General features: G+C 48.5%; 1 protein-coding gene across 21 annotated transcripts in view; it reads left to right on the top strand.

Annotated features, from left to right (window-relative positions):
* The window catches only part of Gbf1 (golgi brefeldin A resistant guanine nucleotide exchange factor 1), a 130,204-nt gene that overhangs the window by 102,647 nt on the left and 8,951 nt on the right, over nucleotides 1–18,606 (top strand). For 9 of the 21 annotated variants that reach the window (XR_002389763.2, XM_087185744.1, XM_087185741.1 and 6 more), the window contains 25 exons: nucleotides 1,120–1,267; nucleotides 1,576–1,799; nucleotides 2,309–2,477; nucleotides 3,007–3,218; nucleotides 3,522–3,620; nucleotides 4,206–4,400; nucleotides 4,617–4,806; nucleotides 5,623–5,763; nucleotides 6,316–6,404; nucleotides 7,522–7,724; nucleotides 8,147–8,270; nucleotides 8,558–8,683; nucleotides 8,950–9,032; nucleotides 9,750–9,986; nucleotides 10,268–10,361; nucleotides 10,753–10,929; nucleotides 11,239–11,303; nucleotides 11,388–11,511; nucleotides 11,651–11,722; nucleotides 11,857–11,951; nucleotides 12,148–12,301; nucleotides 13,736–13,961; nucleotides 14,555–14,715; nucleotides 14,837–15,083; nucleotides 15,194–15,399. Coding sequence is in view for 19 of the 21 variants with exons in the window: in XM_087185744.1 (XP_087041870.1) it covers nucleotides 1,120–1,267; nucleotides 1,576–1,799; nucleotides 2,309–2,477; nucleotides 3,007–3,218; nucleotides 3,522–3,620; nucleotides 4,206–4,400; nucleotides 4,617–4,806; nucleotides 5,623–5,763; nucleotides 6,316–6,404; nucleotides 7,522–7,724; nucleotides 8,147–8,270; nucleotides 8,558–8,683; nucleotides 8,950–9,032; nucleotides 9,750–9,986; nucleotides 10,268–10,361; nucleotides 10,753–10,929; nucleotides 11,239–11,303; nucleotides 11,388–11,511; nucleotides 11,651–11,722; nucleotides 11,857–11,951; nucleotides 12,148–12,301; nucleotides 13,736–13,961; nucleotides 14,555–14,715; nucleotides 14,837–15,083; nucleotides 15,194–15,399 (3,861 nt within the window). In the remaining 2 variants the exon portion in view is untranslated. The remainder of the gene's footprint in view (nucleotides 1–1,119; nucleotides 1,268–1,575; nucleotides 1,800–2,308; nucleotides 2,478–3,006; nucleotides 3,219–3,521; nucleotides 3,621–4,205; nucleotides 4,401–4,616; nucleotides 4,807–5,622; nucleotides 5,764–6,315; nucleotides 6,405–7,521; nucleotides 7,725–8,146; nucleotides 8,271–8,557; nucleotides 8,684–8,949; nucleotides 9,033–9,749; nucleotides 9,987–10,267; nucleotides 10,362–10,752; nucleotides 10,930–11,238; nucleotides 11,304–11,387; nucleotides 11,512–11,650; nucleotides 11,723–11,856; nucleotides 11,952–12,147; nucleotides 12,302–13,735; nucleotides 13,962–14,554; nucleotides 14,716–14,836; nucleotides 15,084–15,193; nucleotides 15,400–18,606) is intronic. The other 12 variants (XR_002389764.2, XM_087185746.1, XM_087185740.1 and 9 more) reach the window with 5 other exon arrangements.

Below are 18,606 nucleotides of genomic sequence, written 5' to 3'. Positions count from 1 at the left end.
GCCCTGCTGTATGTTTGGCTCACTCCTCCCAGAATTATGTTTTGTTTTGTTTTTTGAGACCCTTTGAGACAGGATCTCACTGTGTAATTCAGGAAAGCCTTGAACTCACCATGGAGCCCAGACTGGCCTTGAACTCATGGTGATCCTCCTGCCTCAGCCTCCTGAGTGCTGGGATTACAGGCATCCACCATCACGCCCAGCTTCTAGATGGAATTTTATAAAAATTTGTTTAATTCCTCTTGATATTTGGGAATAGGCTCCCTTCCTCAAGATCCCCTAAACTCTGAAAGCCTGAACTACACAGTGAGACCTTGTGTCCAAAAATAAATAAATAAATGAATCCATCTAGAAAGACCAGCAAGGAGGAGGACAAGAGGTCCCAGTAGAATGCCAAAATTGGGAGCAGCGGAGAGCAGGACAGCAGCATGACATGACCCTCCATCCTTAACTCCACAAATACACTGGGATGCCACTCCTTTCCAGCTCCAAGGAATTAGTCTTTCAACAATTTAATGCAGAAATCCCAGACAGAAAGGGATCCATTTACTGTCTAGACCCAGTCCACACAGCAGTAACAAAGCTGTGAGTCTGGACACGAAGGAGTAGTCCAGTGACAGCGAACCTCTCAGGGCTTCCACTTGTATAAGTAGGCACTGCGGCACACATGCCATCGGCTCCCCACCGCTGGAGTTTGCTCTCAGGGTTGGATAAGAACAAGAAGTAGCAGGCTGCTTTGCAGAGCCGTTGAGCAGGAAAGCCTAGGAATCCGTGGACCTATAGATCTGAGGCCCTGGGCAAAAGATCCCCACCCTGCCCCTTTCTGCAAGAGGGTCATGCATCAGGTACAAGACTCCGGACTTCTTGCCTAATGGAATAGCCAGGACCCAGGGAGCAGAGTGACGAGTCTCCTCAGTGGCCATCCCGGAAACAATGTCACTTTCCACACAGAGGCTGCCATATCACCCTGAAGAGTGGCAAGTGTGAAAGCCAGGCTAGAGGGGTACAAATGCAATCTGATGGTCTGGAGGCAGTTTCCTAGGGACCAGGCAGACTAAAGAGAGATTTCTAGGGATGGAATCTTAATTTGAATAGAGTGCTAATGAGGTATGATATTTCCAGCTGAAAATGAGAGCCGGAGGCATGAGTGATTCATCCAAGTGGAAGAAACAGAAGAGATCTCCCCGGCCTCCACGTCATATGACCAAAGTCACACCAAGTTCAGAGCTGCCCACCTCCAACGGGACCTCCTTATCCACTAACCTCACCAGTGAGTGTCCTGGGCTGCTTCCTCTGATTAGAACAGATAGAAGAAAAGCTCCTTTTCAGGGATTTTGAAGTGGAAGACCAACCAACCAACCAAGGGGCTTTGTCTTTTTGCTTAGAGCCAAAAGGGAAACTCCAGTCAATCAGATTGTGACCATTCAGCAATCCTGCAGTAACTTAAGTGTGTCCTCCTTTCAGAGGAACTCTGACTTCTCTAGAGAAAAGTGTGCAGAGCAGAGCATGCAGTCTGGGAAACAGGCCGTGGTGCCATGGACGGCATGTTTTGCCCACAGTCTCTCTTCTCCTTGGCAGGTGGCATGCCCTTCATTGATGTGCCCACACCCATCTCATCAGGAAGTTCAGAACCTGCCTCAGCAGTCGTCAGTCCCTCCACAGACAGTGGCCTGGAATTCTCCTCCCAGGCAACATCCAAGGAAGACCTCACTGACTTGGAACAACCTGGCTCTCCAGCATACCACACAGCTGCAGAGCCTGGCAGCAGTGATCTGGGAGTTCCTGAGCAGCCCGACCCCCAGGTATGGCTTTGATTTCTAGAGGCCCCTCCCTAATCTTCTAATGTGGGAAGTGGCTTGATCCTTTGAATCTTGTATCCAGGCCTTGGCTCAGGCAGGAAATTCTTCCCTGTTTCTCTGAATTAGTTGTGCTGCCCAGAAGACCTATGTAGCCTGAACTTAGTATGATGGGGAGCTCATGAGATATATCAAGTTATGCATATAGGCAGTTCCCTATTGCCAACCATGGCTTTTCTGGAAGGTCATGATCCAAACCCTAAGCCTGTGAGAGCTTCTAAAGCATACCTAGGGTTCTAGTCCCCATAGGTCAATGACAGAGGAGATGTTTTCTCGAGCCCTTCATCACACTCCTGCCCTGAGCTACTTGCAGTGATTCATAAACCACCAAGCTGGCCCTGCCTCTGTAGTCCACCAAAGACAGCTTGAAGGACAAGTACTTCAAGAGTGTACTGTAAGTTCTAAGTTGCTCTTATTTCATCCCTCTTCCTGTATATGCTTGCTACTGGTCTTAGCAAGAGGGGACCCCCATGGAAAAGGCCCAAACAGCATCAGTAGAATCCATTCCTGAAGTACTAGAGGAGTGTACATCCCCTGCTGACCACTCTGACTCAGCCTCTGTTCATGACATGGATTACGTGAATCCCCGAGGCGTGCGCTTTACACAGTCTTCCCAGAAAGAAGGTAAGCACTGCCTGGTGGGCCCTACCCATTCATCTCCCCCTGAGCTGCATGAGCCTAGGTCAGCTTGGACCAGATGACTGCTACTTGCTAGTCCCTGGTTCTAGGCCATTTTCTAGGCAGCAAATGGACTCAGCCATAGAACTGTGGCACAGATGGAGCCCTTCCCTAATTTATACAGAGGGAGTTTGGTGGACAGTAGGAAGTGAGGGAGAAGAATAGAAAGGTTAGGGCTTTTTTTTTTTGGCACCAGGGATCAAACTCAGAACCTTGTGCTTGCCAGGCAGGCGACGGAACCACTGAGCTAAATCCCTGGCCCAAGGTTAGGGCTTTTAACAGAAAGGAAAGATCCTTGATCCTGATTCCCTTGATGAGAAAGGCTCATCCTCTCACCTCCCTAAGGGTAGGGAAAATCCTTTTCCTTGAAGAGAATACCTTATTTGAAATTCCCTTACATAGTGCAGGGCAGGCTGGGCCAGGCCAGCAGGCCAGTTGTTTCTTGGCAGTTTGATAGTCCTCATCACCTTCCCAGGTACAGCTTTGGTTCCCTATGGTCTTCCCTGCATCCGAGAGCTCTTCCGCTTCCTTATCTCCCTCACTAATCCACACGACCGACACAACTCAGAGGTCATGATCCACATGGGACTGCACTTGTTGACGGTGGCCCTTGAGTCAGCCCCCGTAGCCCAGTGCCAGACCCTCTTGGGCCTCATCAAGGACGAGATGAGCCGCCACTTATTCCAGGTAAGACCAGATTGCTCAGAGCCCCTGAGTGTATTTTAGGGTCTCTCAAAGGCCAGGGGAGCACAAGGCTTGGCTGGTTGTGCAAAATATGGGTCCCAGGAAAGCACCTTCCTCCCAGTTGGCCAACAGTCATAGTAAAAGAGTTCTAGTAGCTCTGCAGAGACTCTGCTAGTTGAGAGAATGTAGAAATGGCTAGACAAAAAATTCCACAGGACCTCAGGGGCAGCTTCACCCGTTTACTCTCCTGCTTCTGTATTGGCTGAGCCAAGAGTCAGCTTCAGAAATCTCTCCTCTAATCTCCAGCTACTCAGCATAGAGCGGCTGAACCTTTATGCTGCTTCCCTGAGAGTATGCTTCCTACTGTTTGAGAGTATGAGGGAGCACCTCAAGTTCCAATTAGAGGTAAGTTTCTTGACCTTGGAATGAAAACAAAAACCAAATGGTGTTTTATGGTATCGTCAGTAGGGCCAGCTGTGTGATGCTGCAGGGGTGGGATAGGGGTGGCTTCCTACAGGAGGGTGACTTTAGTCTACATGGTTTGGTTCGCTGGCTGGCTTCTATAGTGGAAAAGTTCAAAGAAGCCAGAGAAAACTGGCTGACTATAAAATGGGAAAACCCAAATGTAAGGGCTGGCAGGTAACCTCACAATGACTGGGAACAGCTCTTCTTACCCTCTTGCAAGTCAAGCCACCACTGCCACTAAATTGCAAAAAGGAACTCTAAATAGGATAAGGTCGGGGTTACCTAGAAAACACAGACAAGGCAGTAGACATTGTCTTTGGGATTAGGCATAAGGAAGAGAATCAGGCCTATCCCCCAGCATGGAGACCAAAGAGGGGGATGTATATAGGGGTGAAATGCTTTTAGGTGTCTATTAATGTGGACCTTCTGATTGGGCTTCTACTTCCTGTTTAATGTTCTTCCCATCTAATCTTCTTTTCCTAAATCCTTTCCTCATTCAAATGGAATTCCCTGGGTTATTGCCAGATGTACATTAAAAAACTCATGGAGATCATCACTGTGGAAAACCCCAAGATGCCTTATGAGATGAAGGAGATGGCACTGGAGGCCATTGTGCAGCTGTGGCGCATACCCAGCTTTGTCACTGAGCTCTACATCAACTATGATTGTGACTACTACTGTTCCAACCTCTTTGAGGACCTCACCAAGCTGCTGTCCAAGGTGCTGAGTACTATTCTGGCCTCTGGTGAAAGGGCTGTATGGAGGAAATCTTGGTGGTAGTGATTATGCTATGTAAAAGGAGGAGAACATTTCAGAGATGGGAAACAGGAAGAAGGGCATTTTCTAAAGGCAGTAGAAGTCATGGGTTTTGAGATTTGGGGAAGAACCAAGTATGAAGTATTCTAACCCCAAATCTAATGGATGTTTACTTTGCAGAATGCCTTCCCTGTGTCAGGTCAGCTCCATACAACACACCTGCTGTCTCTTGATGCCCTGTTGACAGTGATTGACAGCACTGAGGCCCACTGCCAAGCCAAAGTCCTCAACAACCTCACCCAGCAGGAGAAGAAAGAGACAGCCAGACCCGGCCATGAGGCGGCAGATGGCACTCGAGAAGCTAGCAATGGTAAGAGGCATTTGTTTTCTTCTGCCCTCTGCCACTGCCTCCTCCGCCTTCTTTCTCTCCCCATCTCCATGGTTTTTTTGTTGTTTTTTTTTTTTAACCGGGGATCAAACTCAGGACCTTGCGCTTTCGAGGTAAGCAGCGGAACCACTAAGCTAAATCCCTGGCCTCCCCCTCTCCATCTTCCTCTCCCCTTCTCTCCCTCTCCCTCTCTCTCTCCTTTCCCTTCCCTTCTGCCCTCCCCTCCCTGGAATATTAGGGATCAAACTGCATTTCTTTCTTTGATGATCCTAGAGTTCTGTGCTTATCCCTTCTCTTCTCACAGAGTGGTTTTTCCTGTCCTTCAGTCACTTCCCCTGGGTTGCTCTCAATTCTATGTTTCCAGAGTTTGGTGGTTTGAACCACTGGCCAAACAGGGAAGTTAGTAAGATTCAACTGCTCCCTTTCTCCTCCCCCCTACTTTGGAGTTTTTATAGAATTACTATTTCTTCATGGCAAGAGAAGAGAATAAAGGATGTAGGACTTCTGCCCCTAAGAGCACCAGACTCTGCTATTTCCTACACACAATATCTGCCTGCACTCGAATTAATCTTCTCTGTCTTCCTTGACACTGAAGTTGCAGGAGGTCAGAGAAAGTGCCTGGAAAGTAATCTCTTTGTTAAATTATAGAATTCAGTATTGGCCTGACCTGAGACAGTGACTGCTTACTTGTCCTGTTAGGGTTTGTGCCCTGTATGGGAACATACAGATCTTGGCTTGGGAATCAACCTGTCCTGCAGCTCTGCTTGCCTTCCTATCTGTATCTTTTTCTCTTCCTAGATGAGAGAGCAGGCAGTGATGGGAAAGCCACAGGCATGGCATCAGATGTCCCAGGCCTTCATCTGCTTGGTGGAGGGTGGCTGCCAGCAGAACATGGGAAGCCAGGATGCGGTGATCTGGAGGAAGCTGGTAACTCTGGGGGTGGGTACTGGGTGTCCACCACCCTAAGCAAAGGAAGGCATGGCGGGGGGGCAGAGTGGCCTAGGCAGTACCCAAGTGAGCCCTGTTAGCTTGCCATGCCTTCAAATCCAGAAGAGGAAATAAAACACTTGGAGGCCCAGAAGGTAGGACTTACAGGGCAGAAGAGACTGGTGAGGACAAGATTTCTGAGGTTCCTCCTTTTCATTGAGGAGTGTATCAGTGACCTTCCAAAAGACATTGTCCTCATATAACAGATGTGGTGGCACATACCTGTCATCCTAACTTTGAGAAGCTGAGGCAGGAGGATTGTCATGAGTGCCTGAGCTACATAATGAGTTCAAGGCCAGCCTAAACTATACAGCAAGACCTTGTCTCAAAAAGAACAACAAAAAGGGCCAGGGATTTAGGTCAGTGGTTACGCCGCCCGTCACACAAGCGCAAGGACCCGAGTTCGATCCACGGTACCAAAAACAAACAAAAACAACAAAAAAAAGACATTATCCTTGTAAAAGAGGTCTTATGGGGTTTTCCCTCTTTTCCTCCCTTTCTTAGCTGACAAAAAGTTCACCCAGAAGCCACCTCGATTTTCCTGTCTCCTGCCAGATCCACGAGAACTAATTGAAATTAAAAACAAAAAAAAGGTATATACATACATGTATTTCCCAGAGTTCAGCCTCTGCACCCTGTCTAGGTGTCTCTTGTAGGGTTTCTGTCCCGGAGGATGAGGATGAGGTTGAGGGAGTTTCTCGCAGCTCCGTGTACAGCTTTCTAAGGCTAGGCTTTGGGCTCACTGGGCCTTCAGCAACTTCCCAGGCCCCTGTCAAGACCTTCCCTTACTTAACAACCACATAGTTGATCAGCGCTGTTGTTTGCCCCTGGGCAAATGCTGTCCCAGCAGACAGCCCTGTTAGTGGTGATGGTGACAGGAGCCCTGGGAGCTGGTGTCATGTGAGTCACCAAAGTTACTGTTCATCTCCTGCCCTGGTGTGATGACTGGCAATACAAGGGAATTGACATTTATTCTGGTGCTTTAGTAAAGTTCAAATAACTGCTTGTGCTTTTGGTTTTCTTAATACACACAAAAAAACTTTTTCTATTTAACCCTTTTCTCCTCTTATTGCCAGCCTAAGTGACTTTGGCTTATGTGTGCCCTTGATTGCAAAGCTGTGGCAGAACACACAAAGAGCAGAGTGATTATCACAGTCAGTTCATCTTGTCCTTCAAACCTAGGGCCTTCAGAGCTACGCAACCAAAGAATGAAGGAAAGCCCAAGCCAAGCTAAAAACAGGATGCTGACTTTCAACAGATGCCAGGGATGAATATAACACTGAAAGGAATCCTCTAGCTCTTCTACTTTCCCCTCACCCCTGATTTAGAGGAGAGGAGCTGTCCCATGCATCTTGTGCCTTCAGAAAAGGACTGGCAAGGAGCTCCTCGGTCACTTCTGATGACATAAAGGGATAGGGGAGAGCTAGGACCAGAATGACCCAGGCTCAGTTGCAGAGTCATCCTAGCCTGTAATCCCAGCACTCAGGAGGCTGAGGCAGGAGAATCACCTTGGGTTTGAGGTCAGCCTGGGCTACATAGTGAGTTCAAGACCAGCCTGAACTACATAGCGAGACTCTGTCTCAAAAAAAGAAAAGAAAACCAAGTCCTAGGAGCCCACTAGGTGGCCAGCTATGGGCTATGGTGGAGGACAGCCTGTTTTTGTCTGACTTAGGGCAGAGTAGCTTCTGACACCTCTAGTCTCTCCTCCAGCTACTAATTACTGGCACAGAGCAGTTCAACCAGAAACCAAAGAAAGGGATCCAGTTTCTGCAGGAGAAAGGTCTCCTCACCATCCCAATGGACAACACAGAAGTAGCCCAGTGGCTCCGAGAGAACCCTCGGCTGGATAAGAAAATGATTGGAGAGTTTGTGAGTGACCGCAAAAACATTGACCTGTTGGAAAGTTTCGTGAGGTGAGGAAACTAAGAAACGTGAGGGCTGGGAGTGTAGCTCAGTGGTAGAACACTTGCCTAGCAGGCACAAGGCCCTGGATTTGATCCCCAGCTCTGCAAGGGGAAGAAAGAAATGTGGAATATAATCGGTAGTCAGTTGGAGGGGACAGGGCCTCCCTTCCTCAAAGCAGTCTCAGTTCTTACTGATGTCCAGGTCACATATTTTGCCTGAGCTGTCAGATATGAAAGAACCCGTGATCAGTGCTAGGGTCAGGGACTGTATTAAAGATGGCCAGGATTAAGACACTGCTCCTATGCCAGATCCCTCGGCCATCTCTGTTCTAGGTAAGAGAAAGTTAGGGAGACTGTGGCTAACAGAGACCCCAACCTACATTGCTCCACACGTCTAGCTTCTTTTTTTATTATGCTTCTTTTCCCTCCAGCACCTTCAGCTTTCAGGGTCTTCGGCTTGATGAAGCTCTCCGCCTCTACCTGGAAGCTTTCCGCCTGCCTGGGGAAGCACCCGTCATCCAGAGGTTACTGGAGGCATTCACAGAGCACTGGAGGGTGAGTGAGATTTGCAGAGGCTGAACTCCAGACCCCAGGTCAGTCAGCTTGAGGGTTTCTGTAGCCCCCAACTAAAAGAAAAAACAAAACAGCTGCTATCTCCTAAGAAGGCTGAGAGCAACACCAGAGAGCTCTCTATGGAGAGAACAACAGCTTCTGTGAAGGAGTTAGCACTTTCTGGGTGGTACCTCGCTCTGTACCAGCACTGACGTGACCAAAGGCTTGGCAGAGAGGGTAGAGAGGGTTGGTGAAGGGCATTGACAATGGTGGGGTCTTTGCTTTTTCAGAACTGTAATGGCTCCCCATTTGCTGATAGCGATGCCTGCTTTGCCCTGGCCTATGCTGTCATCATGCTTAACACTGACCAGCATAACCACAACGTTCGCAAACAGAATGTACCCATGACCCTGGAGGTAAGTGTGGGTCCAGGCGAGGCAGAGAAGACCCAGCACAGCTTTGGAGGTACCAGGATTTCTGGGCAGTCAGCCTGGCAGACAGGGTTCTGTCCAGAAGACCCAGGGAGGGCTGGCCAATATGGGAGAGGAACTGGGGTGGGGAGGTGAGTTCTCTCACCTACGGGTCCCAAGTCTTACTTACCACAGACCAGAGCCAGAGTTCTTTGGGTGAGGCTTCAGCATTGACACAATAGGGGAAAAAAACCTCACTGGCCTGTCTCTAGGAGTTTCGTAAGAACCTAAAAGGTGTAAACGGAGGCAAAGACTTTGAGCAAGACATCCTGGAGGACATGTACCATGCCATCAAGTGAGTATAAATGGAAGGCAGCACAGCATCTCTGCTGGAGAAGCACAGACTGCGGTGACTCACATGCCCTGGGGTTTAGCTAGGAGCCCACTTTCTGCCCACTCATTTCTTCCCTAGAAAAGCCTAAACAGCAGGGGTCTGCAGTACTCTAAGCCAGGGTCCAAACTGTCTCTTATTTTTTACCCATTTATAAATGTGCTGGGGAGTGAGCCCAGGGCCTTGTACATGCTGCCACTGAGCTACATCCTCCATCCACACAACTTCTCTTGGGTAGGATATTATGGCCCCATTTCCTGAACCTAAAGCAGCTAGGTTTTCTGTCTAGCTTACAAGATGCATTCTCTGGCTGCTAGAGAATCAAGATGGGGACTGGGGCATGAGTACTCTTAACTCATTCAAAGGTCAGAGTCAGAGATTAGATGCTTGCTTCTTCCCTATAAATGAGAAAAAGAGAGAATCTGTTTATGCTCTGACACCCAAAAAGAACATGATCTCTTGTGACAGAACTGAAGGCCCCATTTAAAGACAGGACTTCGATATTACGGGGCTTTTCCTTTCTTTCTCCCTGGCCCCAGGCCTGAGTAGGGAACAGACCCTTGAGTTGCAGCTTCAGTGACCTCATAGTGGTTGAAGATGCCTGCCTGGGCAAGGCCCCATCCTGTTGTAGAAGCAGCAGATTCACAGCAGTGCACCTGATCCTTTCCTACCTCCTGGCAGGAATGAGGAGATTGTGATGCCTGAGGAGCAGACAGGCTTGGTTCGGGAGAACTACGTCTGGAATGTGCTGCTTCATCGAGGTGCCACCCCCGAAGGCATATTCCTACGTGTGCCTCCTGGCAGCTACGATCTTGACCTCTTCACTATGACTTGGGGCCCCACAATTGCTGCTCTCTCTTATGTCTTTGACAAAAGCCTTGAGGAGACGATCCTCCAGAAAGCCATTTCAGGCTTCAGGTAGCCCACTCTGGCCTTGGTCTTGACCTCCTCCCACCTCTCTGAGCTAACATGATTGTTTCCATTCCTCTTCAACTCCCTCTTACTTTCCATAGAATGGGGTTCGTACTGAGTTTGTGGAGGGAGGCTGAAGCTTGGGAAGCTCGATCTCAAACAGACTGAAGCGAAAGGTCTCTTTCTGGGACTGACTGGGGAGGAACCCAATACAAGCCTCCTCAGGAGCTTGGAAGGGCTGCCTGGCCTTCCAGTGACTTTGTTTCTGTGTTGGGCTGACATTACAGGAAGTGTGCCATGATCTCCGCCCACTACGGCCTCAGCGATGTGTTTGACAATCTCATCATCTCTCTCTGCAAATTCACAGCTCTCAGCAGTGAGGTAAGTGGGAGCAGGAACTATACTTGGATTTCTGGGAGGACCTCTCTTACAGCCAGGGGTCTGCCTTCACTATGCCACAGTTTAGGCTGATTTGTCTGTCACACTCTGGAATAAGAATAGTGTTGGCTTGGGCCGGGGATTTAGCTCAGTAGTTCCACTGCCTGCCTCGCAAGCTAAAGACCCGAGTTTGATCCCTGGTACCAAAAAAAAAAAAAAAGAATAGTGTTGCCTTGTTTGATGGGATGGGAGAGGAGATGCAATAGTGAGGAAGACCTTAACCGGGTTAGCCCTTCCCACCAGTATTATGGGGGATTGAAGCAAAGCCTGAGAGAGTCTTCTTTGCAGATACGTATTAGCCAGGCACTTGACTTCTTCGCATCCTCTTTTCCAGTCTATTGAGAACCTGCCCAGTGTATTCGGAAGCAACCCTAAAGCCCACATTGCAGCCAAAACAGTATTCCACCTGGCCCATCGTCATGGTGACATCCTGCGGGAGGGCTGGAAGAATATCATGGAGGCCATGCTACAGCTTTTCCGAGCTCAGCTGCTACCCAAGGCTATGGTGGAGGTAATTCTTGGTAGATGAGTCGACAAGAAGGGAGGAACACCAGCATTTTGTGTGATCTGTATATAGACCCGAGTAAGAAGAGCACTGAGCCTGCTGCCTGCCAGAGCTTACCAGAAACCTCGGATGTAATGCCACAGGTCTTGGGGTACCTGTAAAGGAAGGCTGATAGAAGTCATGCCCCTCAACACTTGGAGGGGGTGCAGTACTGGTGGGCATAGGGCCACAGGAAAAAATCCAAAGAACTTTGCTTGAAGGTTGAAAAAGGCAAAGGACATATGGAAAGAAACTATTCTTGACCTACTTTTCCAGGTAGAAGATTTTGTAGATCCCAATGGCAAGATTTCTCTCCAGCGAGAAGAGACACCATCAAACCGGTAAGGGCAGGCAAGAGGCTAAGGGCCTTGAGGAGGGAGGGTCAGAACTTGGGGCTCACTGGGACATGGGCCCTTTTCCTACAGAGGAGAGTCGACAGTACTAAGCTTCGTGAGCTGGCTGACCCTGAGTGGTCCTGAGCAGTCTAGCATGCGGGGTCCATCCACTGAGAACCAAGAGGCCAAGAGAGCAGCCGTGGACTGTATCAAGGTACCCTTGCAAGTGTAGGCCCCTCCCTGCTGAACAGATGCTGTGCTGTGAACTGAAAAATGGAGTCATGCAGGGCTGAGACCAGGGAGACTCTGTCTTCCCTGCCTTCTCTGCAACCCTCTCTCTTGTGTCCCCCTAGCAATGTGACCCAGAAAAGATGATTACGGAAAGCAAATTCCTCCAACTGGAGTCCCTGCAGGAGCTCATGAAGGTACACCGTGGAGAAAAAGAGGCGGAGGCATGGCTGGGTCCCAGGGGTAATGGGCAATGGTTTGTGCCCTGATTTCTGTTGGAGCAGAGCCAGCAGCCGGCTCCCCATGCCTACGCTCCTGGTCCCGCCCCCAGGCTCTGGTCTCAGTGACACCAGATGAAGAGACGTATGATGAGGAAGATGCTGCTTTCTGTCTGGAGATGCTCCTAAGGATCGTGTTGGAGAACAGGTAGGAGAAAGCAGGTGTGGGCAGTTCTGGGTCACACTGTCCGTGGGGCTTGTGCCAAAGGATGGAAGCCGTCTTGCTGAGTGGGCTCCGGGGAGAAACACATGTAACTAGGTGTCAGGGGAAGCCATGAAAAGCCTAGGGGGCTTGTGCTCAGTGGCCTCTCCAGCCGTGAAAACCCTCATCTCTCTGTTCTCAGAGACCGTGTGGGCTGTTTGTGGCAGACTGTTCGAGACCATCTGTACCACCTCTGTGTCCAAGCACAAGATTTCTGTTTCCTTGTGGAGCGGGCAGTGGTGGGGTTGCTGCGTCTGGCCATTCGGCTGCTCCGGAGAGAAGAGATCAGTGGCCAGGTAGGCAGAGTACATCCAGGAGAGTGGCGGGTATGAAAGAAACTGTGGCCACGGTGTCAGGTGCAGATACGGCCTCAGGCAGAGGGTACATTTAGCACCCCTGACTTGCACCCACAACTGCAGAACTGGCAGTCTAACAGGTGGCACTGGACCTGAACCTGGAATGCCTGCAGGCAGGAAGCTTGTGCCTTAAACCTCTGCAGGCTCCTGTGAATTGCTTCAGAGGGTTAAGACTGCCATTGTCTACCTTGTAGCAGTTCCATTCCTGTACCTGGTTTACTTCTTTTTTTTTTTTGGTACTGTGGATCAAACTCGGGTCCTTGCACTTTTGAGGCAGGAGACAGAACCACTGAGCTAAATCTGCAGCCCCCTGGTTTACTTCTTATGCTTAGGTCCCTCCTGTGCTCTCTGGCTGAACTACAATAAACAACCAGCATAGATAGAACTAGTAAGTGATACAGCCAGGTGGGGTGGTACATGTCTGTAATCCCAGCACTTAGGAGGCTGAGGCAGGAAAATCATAAGTTCAAGGCCAGCCTGGCTACACAGTTAGTTTGAGGCCCAGCTAGCCTATATAGCAAGACCCTGTCTCAAATGAATGAATGAATGAATGAAGAGCAGTACCGTGTTGACGGATAAAAGACAACGTAGTAAAGATGTCAGTTATCCCTAAGTCAATCTTTCCATTTAGTGCAGCTCCCATAAAAATCCCAGCAAAAACCCAGGCAAGGTGGCGCATGCCTGTAATCCCAGCATTTGGGAGGCTGAGACAGAGGGATGGCCACAAGGCCAGCATAGACTACAAAGCAAAACCCTGTCTCAAAAACAAAATATCCCAGCAAGGTTTTTTTTTTTTTAAGAGTAAGAAAAATTTATTGAGAGAAAGATAGCTTCTGCCTAAGAGAGACAGAAGGGGACTGGAAAGTGGGTTGTCCCCCAGCAAGGTTTTTTATAGACATAGAAAAGCTTGTCCTAAATTTTGTTTGTTTGTTTGAGACAGGTTCTTGCAATGTAGTTCAGGCTGGCCTTGAACTCACAGCAATCCTCCTGCCTTGGGCCTCCCAAATGTTGGGATTATAGGCGTGCGCCACCACACCCGGCTCAAATCCTAAAATTTAGATGAAAAGACACCAGCCCTAGAATAGCGAAACATTTTGACAAGCAAAATGAGAGGGATCACTGATATAAAGACTTGTTAGATTATGTAGTATATGAGGAGAAATAGACACACAAATATGTTCAACTGATCCTTTTTTACCAAGATATAAAAATAATTCCATGGAGGAAAGATAGCCTTTTCAACAAATAGTGCTGGAGTAACTGAAATCTACAGTAAGGGGAAAAAAATACAAATGCAGTCGACCTGCACCTCATACTGACCTAGAGAGGCTGATGGGAGGGGACTGGACAGGAAGCCGAGTGCCCTCTCCCCAGGTGCTGCTCTCCCTGCGCGTCCTGCTACTAATGAAGCCCAGCGTGCTGTCCAGAGTTAGCCACCAGGTTGCATACGGGCTCCATGAACTCCTGAAGACCAATGCAGCCAACATCCACTCCGGGGATGACTGGGCTACCCTCTTCACTCTGCTGGAGTGCATCGGCTCAGGCGTGAAGCCTCCAGCCGCCTTGCAGGCCACAGTCAGGGCAGATGCACCTGATGCTGGTAAGCCCTTTCCCACAGAGGTCAGTAAACAGGTCTGGTCCCAGTGCTTGGGACAGAAAAGGAAAACACAGCTTACTGCACTTAGCAGATTAAACATGCCTGGGCTGGGGATGTAGCTCAGTGGCACTGCGCCTGCCTCGCAAGCGCAAAGTCCTAAGTTTGATCCAGTACCGGAAAAAAAAATGCATAACATAGCTAACATGTACACATGCCTGGCTTCTGCCAGCTGTTCCAGAGTTTACAGTGCCCACTAGCCAATACCTACAAGTTAAACTGTGATGGCAAGTAGACAATGCAGAAGGCTAGGAAGCTAAGCTTCCCACTGTCCTAAGGACCTATTTCCAAGAAACTACGGCTTTGCTACCACCCCTTTCCCTGAAAGCTGCTGCTAAATGCCATCAGGAGCCCAAGTTAGCCTGCTGTCCTCTTTGGTCAGGAGAAAAGCTGTCCAGGCCACCGCCCTCTGGTAATGGCTGAAAGTAAGCCAGGCCAGAGAGGAGGCCAGACCTCAGCACCTTTCTTCTGAGCCTAAATTGTTTTGTCCCAGTGTCCCATCTGTACCCTGACTCTCCCCTCCTCCCTGTCTGGCTTAGGGGCCCAGTCAGACAGCGAGCTCCCAACCTATCATCAAGCTGACGTGAGCCTGGACCGAGGGTACACTTCTGACTCAGAGGTCTACACTGACCACGGCAGGCCGGGCAAGATACACCGATCCGCCACAGACGCTGATGTCGTCAACAGCGGTTGGTTAGTGGTGAGTGAGGGTAGAAGAGGCGGGTACCTGAGTCTGTGGAAGATTCCTGGTCTTCTGAGAGGGCATCTGGGGAGAAGAGGGGTCAAGCTTGAGTCCCAGCTTGTTCCTGTGTACTTTGCAGGTGGGGAAGGATGACATCGATAACTCCAAGCCAGGGCCAGGGCCCAGCCGGCCAGGCCCTTCACCCATGGTCAATCAGTACAGCCTCACAGTGGGACTGGACCTGGGGCCGCACGACACCAAGTCCCTGCTTAAGTGTGTGGAATCGCTGTCTTTCATTGTTCGTGATGCTGCACACATCACCCCTGACAACTTTGAGCTCTGTGTCAAGACTCTGCGCATCTTCGTGGAGGCCAGTCTCAATGGCGGTGGGTCACCGGATGAAGGGCAGGGGAGGCCCGGGTGGGGAAGGGAGAAGAGCAGGGCGCCTTTGTCTTGCATGTGCTGTGCAAGTGTGACCTAGTCTGGCTCTGCTCAGGATGCAAGTCCCAGGAAAAGCGCACCAAAAGTCACAAATATGACAACAGAGGAAACCGCTTCAAGAAGAAGCCCAGGGAGGGCTCAGTGCTTCGGCGGCCTCGTACTTCCAGCCAGCATGCCACTCAGGGTGGGCAGAGTGACGATGACGAGGATGAGGGTGTGCCTGCCAGCTACCACACGGTGTCTTTACAGGTCAGTCAGGACGTAAGTATGGCATCCTTCACTTCCTTCCTGCCCTGCACCTGAGGCTGGGACCCTGGGTGGGGCCAAGGGAGCTCAGGGCTGAGAGGAAGGGGCTGTGTGTTCTCCAAGGATTTCTCTTACCCAGAACCACCTGGAAGTCTTTGCTTGTTTAAATTTACATTTAAATTAAAGTTTATTTCTTGATAGATAATCTAGGTACATAGTACAAAGTTCAAAAGGTACAAAAGGATAAATTGATAAATTCCTCTCACTAGAAGCATCCATATCACCATTTGTCTATTCTGCTATATTTATTCTGTGTCTATTTAAGTCATATAATATTGATTTTAAAGCCTGGTGTGGTGTCACACGTCTGTGATCCCAGCACTTGGGAGGCTGAGGCAGGAGGATCATCGCTATGAGTTTGAGGGCAGCCTGAACTACAAAGGGAGACCCTGCCTCAAAAAGCAAAAAAAAAAAAAAAAAAATTGCTACATACCTGTAGTCCCAGCACTAGGGAGATTGAGACAGGAAGAGTGCAAGTTCAAGGCCAGCCTGGACTACATAGTGAGTAGGACCCTGTCTCAAAAAGTAAATGAAGGGCCGGGGATTTAGCTCAGTGGCTCCGCCTCTGACCTCAAAAGGGCAAGGTCCCGAGTTCAATCCCCAGTACCAAAAAAAAAGTAAATGAATAAATAAAGCCTTTTGGCTGGCTGAGTAGCTCTGAATATAACCGGGGAAAGCACCAGCTATATTCAGTATAAGAAATATTGGAAAAATACTAGTCACAGGAACTGAAGGAACCAAAATTGCATGTAATGGCCTCAGAGAGTATGTGTTTGAAGTGAGCCTTGCAGATCTACAGAAAGATGATGTTGCATCTAGAAAGTTCAAGTTAATTTTAAGATGTTCAGGACATAAACTGCCCTGACTTCCATAGCATGGATTTTACCCATGACAAAATGTGTTCCATGGTCAAAAAGATGGAAGACAATAATGGAAGTTTCTGTTTGAGATTATGGACCGTTATGTGCTTCATTTTCATTTATTCTGTGTTGGTTTTACTAAAAAACGAAACAGTCCAGTGAATCTATGAAAGACTTTGCTGGGTGTGGTGGCACACGCCTGTAATCCCAGCACTTGGGTTGCTGAGGCAAGAGCATCTCCATGAGTTCAAGGCCTTACATAGCAAGATCCTTTCTCAAAAAACAAACAAACAAAAAATAGAATCTATGGAAGACCTCTTACTCTCAGCATCAGCAAGTCTGCAAATCTGGAAAAGGTGAAGGAGATCATGACAGAGGTGCAGACAAATTACCTGAAGGAAGTCATCGATAAACGGATTGTATACAGCACTGATGACCTTGTTAGAAATAAAAATGCTGCAGAAGCCCACATGTGCACACGGAAAACTCACGGAGCTTCCTGGGGAGGGCTATGCTAGAAAAGCTACTGGGGATGAGGCTGAAGTGGTACCAGCTGACAGAGAGGGATCACCAGCCCACGAGTGTTTAAAATCCAGATCTCTTTTTAATTTTTAAATTTTTTATGTTTTGGTACTGGGGATCAAACTCAGGACCTTGTGCTTGCAAGGCAGGCAGCAGAACCACTGAGTTAAATCCCCGGCCTCTTAAATCCAGATCTTAATAGTGACAACATCCCATTGTGAAAAACAAACTGATTTTTTTTTCTAGTACTGAGGACTGAACCCAGGCCTCACACACGCTGCACAAGTACTTCACTACTGTGGGCATAGTGACAACAATGGAGGTCATCCCCAGCCCTTTTTTTTTTTTTAAAGACAGGGTCTCTCTAAGTTGCCCAGGCTGGCCTTGAACTTGCAGTGTGTCAGCCTCCCGGTTAGCTGGAATTACTGTATAGTCATACACCGCTAGGCCCAGCTGAGCTGAACTTTTTTTTTTCACTCTGATATGAATAGTTTTATCAGTTTTAATTTTTTATTTACTTTGAGACAGAGTCTTGCTATGTAGTTCAGTTTGACCTTGAACTCACAGTGATCCTCCTGCCTCTGCCTCCTGAGTGCTGAGCACCACCATGTCTGGTCTTTAATTTTTTTTTTTTTTCTTTTTGGACCTTCTGCTTGTAAGGCAGGCAGTGGAACCGCAAATCCCTGGCCCTTCAATTTTTATTTTTTATTAGTACATGTGTGCAGTACAAAGTGATTACAGCCATCATGGGAGTTGGTAAATGTACATCTTCTTTTATTTCTTCCCTTCCCTCTTGTTTCCATCTCTTGTTCCCTTTCCCTGGCTTCCTATTTTCTAGCTTTTATTTTGCTCATTTACATTTTGGGTTTCTCATATAAGAGAAACCATGTGACATTTAAGCTCATGTGTCTGATTTATTTCACTTAACATTATGGTCTCAAGGTGCATCCATTTTCCCACAAATGATTCAAGTTTGTCCTTTGTGGCAGAGTAGTACTCCACTGTGTGTAAATACCACATTTTCTTTATCCATGCATCTGCTGATGGACATACAGCCTGCTTCCAAGATTTCCTAATTATGAATTGTGCTGCTATAAACATGGGTGTGTACAGATCACTGTAATATGATGTCTACCTCTTTTGAGGAGATACTGGAGGGGAATGAATACCTGGGTCAAAAGGAATTTCTAGTTTCAGTTTTTTTGTTTGTTGTGGCAGTACCAGGGATCAACTCAGGACCTTGTGCTTGCCAGGCAGGCTCAGCACCACTGAGCTAAATCTCCAACCCTCTAGTTTCAGTTTTTTGTTTTGTTTTGTTTAGTACCAGGGATTGAACTCTGGTCAGGGTCCTTGCACTTGTGAGGCAAGTGGCTGAACCACTGAGCTAAATCCCTGGCCTAGTTTCAGTTTTTTGAGGAATGTTCATACTGATCTCCATAATGCCTGTACTGCTGGGCATGGTGGCCCACGCCTGTAATCTCAGCACTCAGAAGGCAGAGCCAGGAGGATTGCTGTGAGTTCAAGGCCAGTCTAGGCTACATAGTGAGTTCAAGGCCAGCATGAACTACATGTTGCGACCTTGTCTCAAAAAAAAAACCCCAAAAAACCATACATTCCCAACAATGTAGAAGGTTCCCTTTCCCCTGCAGCCTCACCCAGCATGGTTATTATTTGCTTTTTTGTTTTGTTTTGTTTTTTTTATGGTACCAGGGGATTGAACTCGGCTCCTTGCGCTTGCAAGGCAGGCAGCGGAACCACTGAGCTAAATCCCCAGCCCAAT

Source organism: Heterocephalus glaber, unplaced genomic scaffold (assembly GCF_053883595.1).
Source record: "Heterocephalus glaber isolate CG9 unplaced genomic scaffold, H.glaber_assembly_v1.0 deba00001498, whole genome shotgun sequence".
In the NCBI taxonomy this organism is placed as follows: domain Eukaryota; kingdom Metazoa; phylum Chordata; class Mammalia; order Rodentia; family Bathyergidae; genus Heterocephalus; species Heterocephalus glaber.
This window is presented reverse-complemented; position numbering and strand designations above follow the sequence as displayed.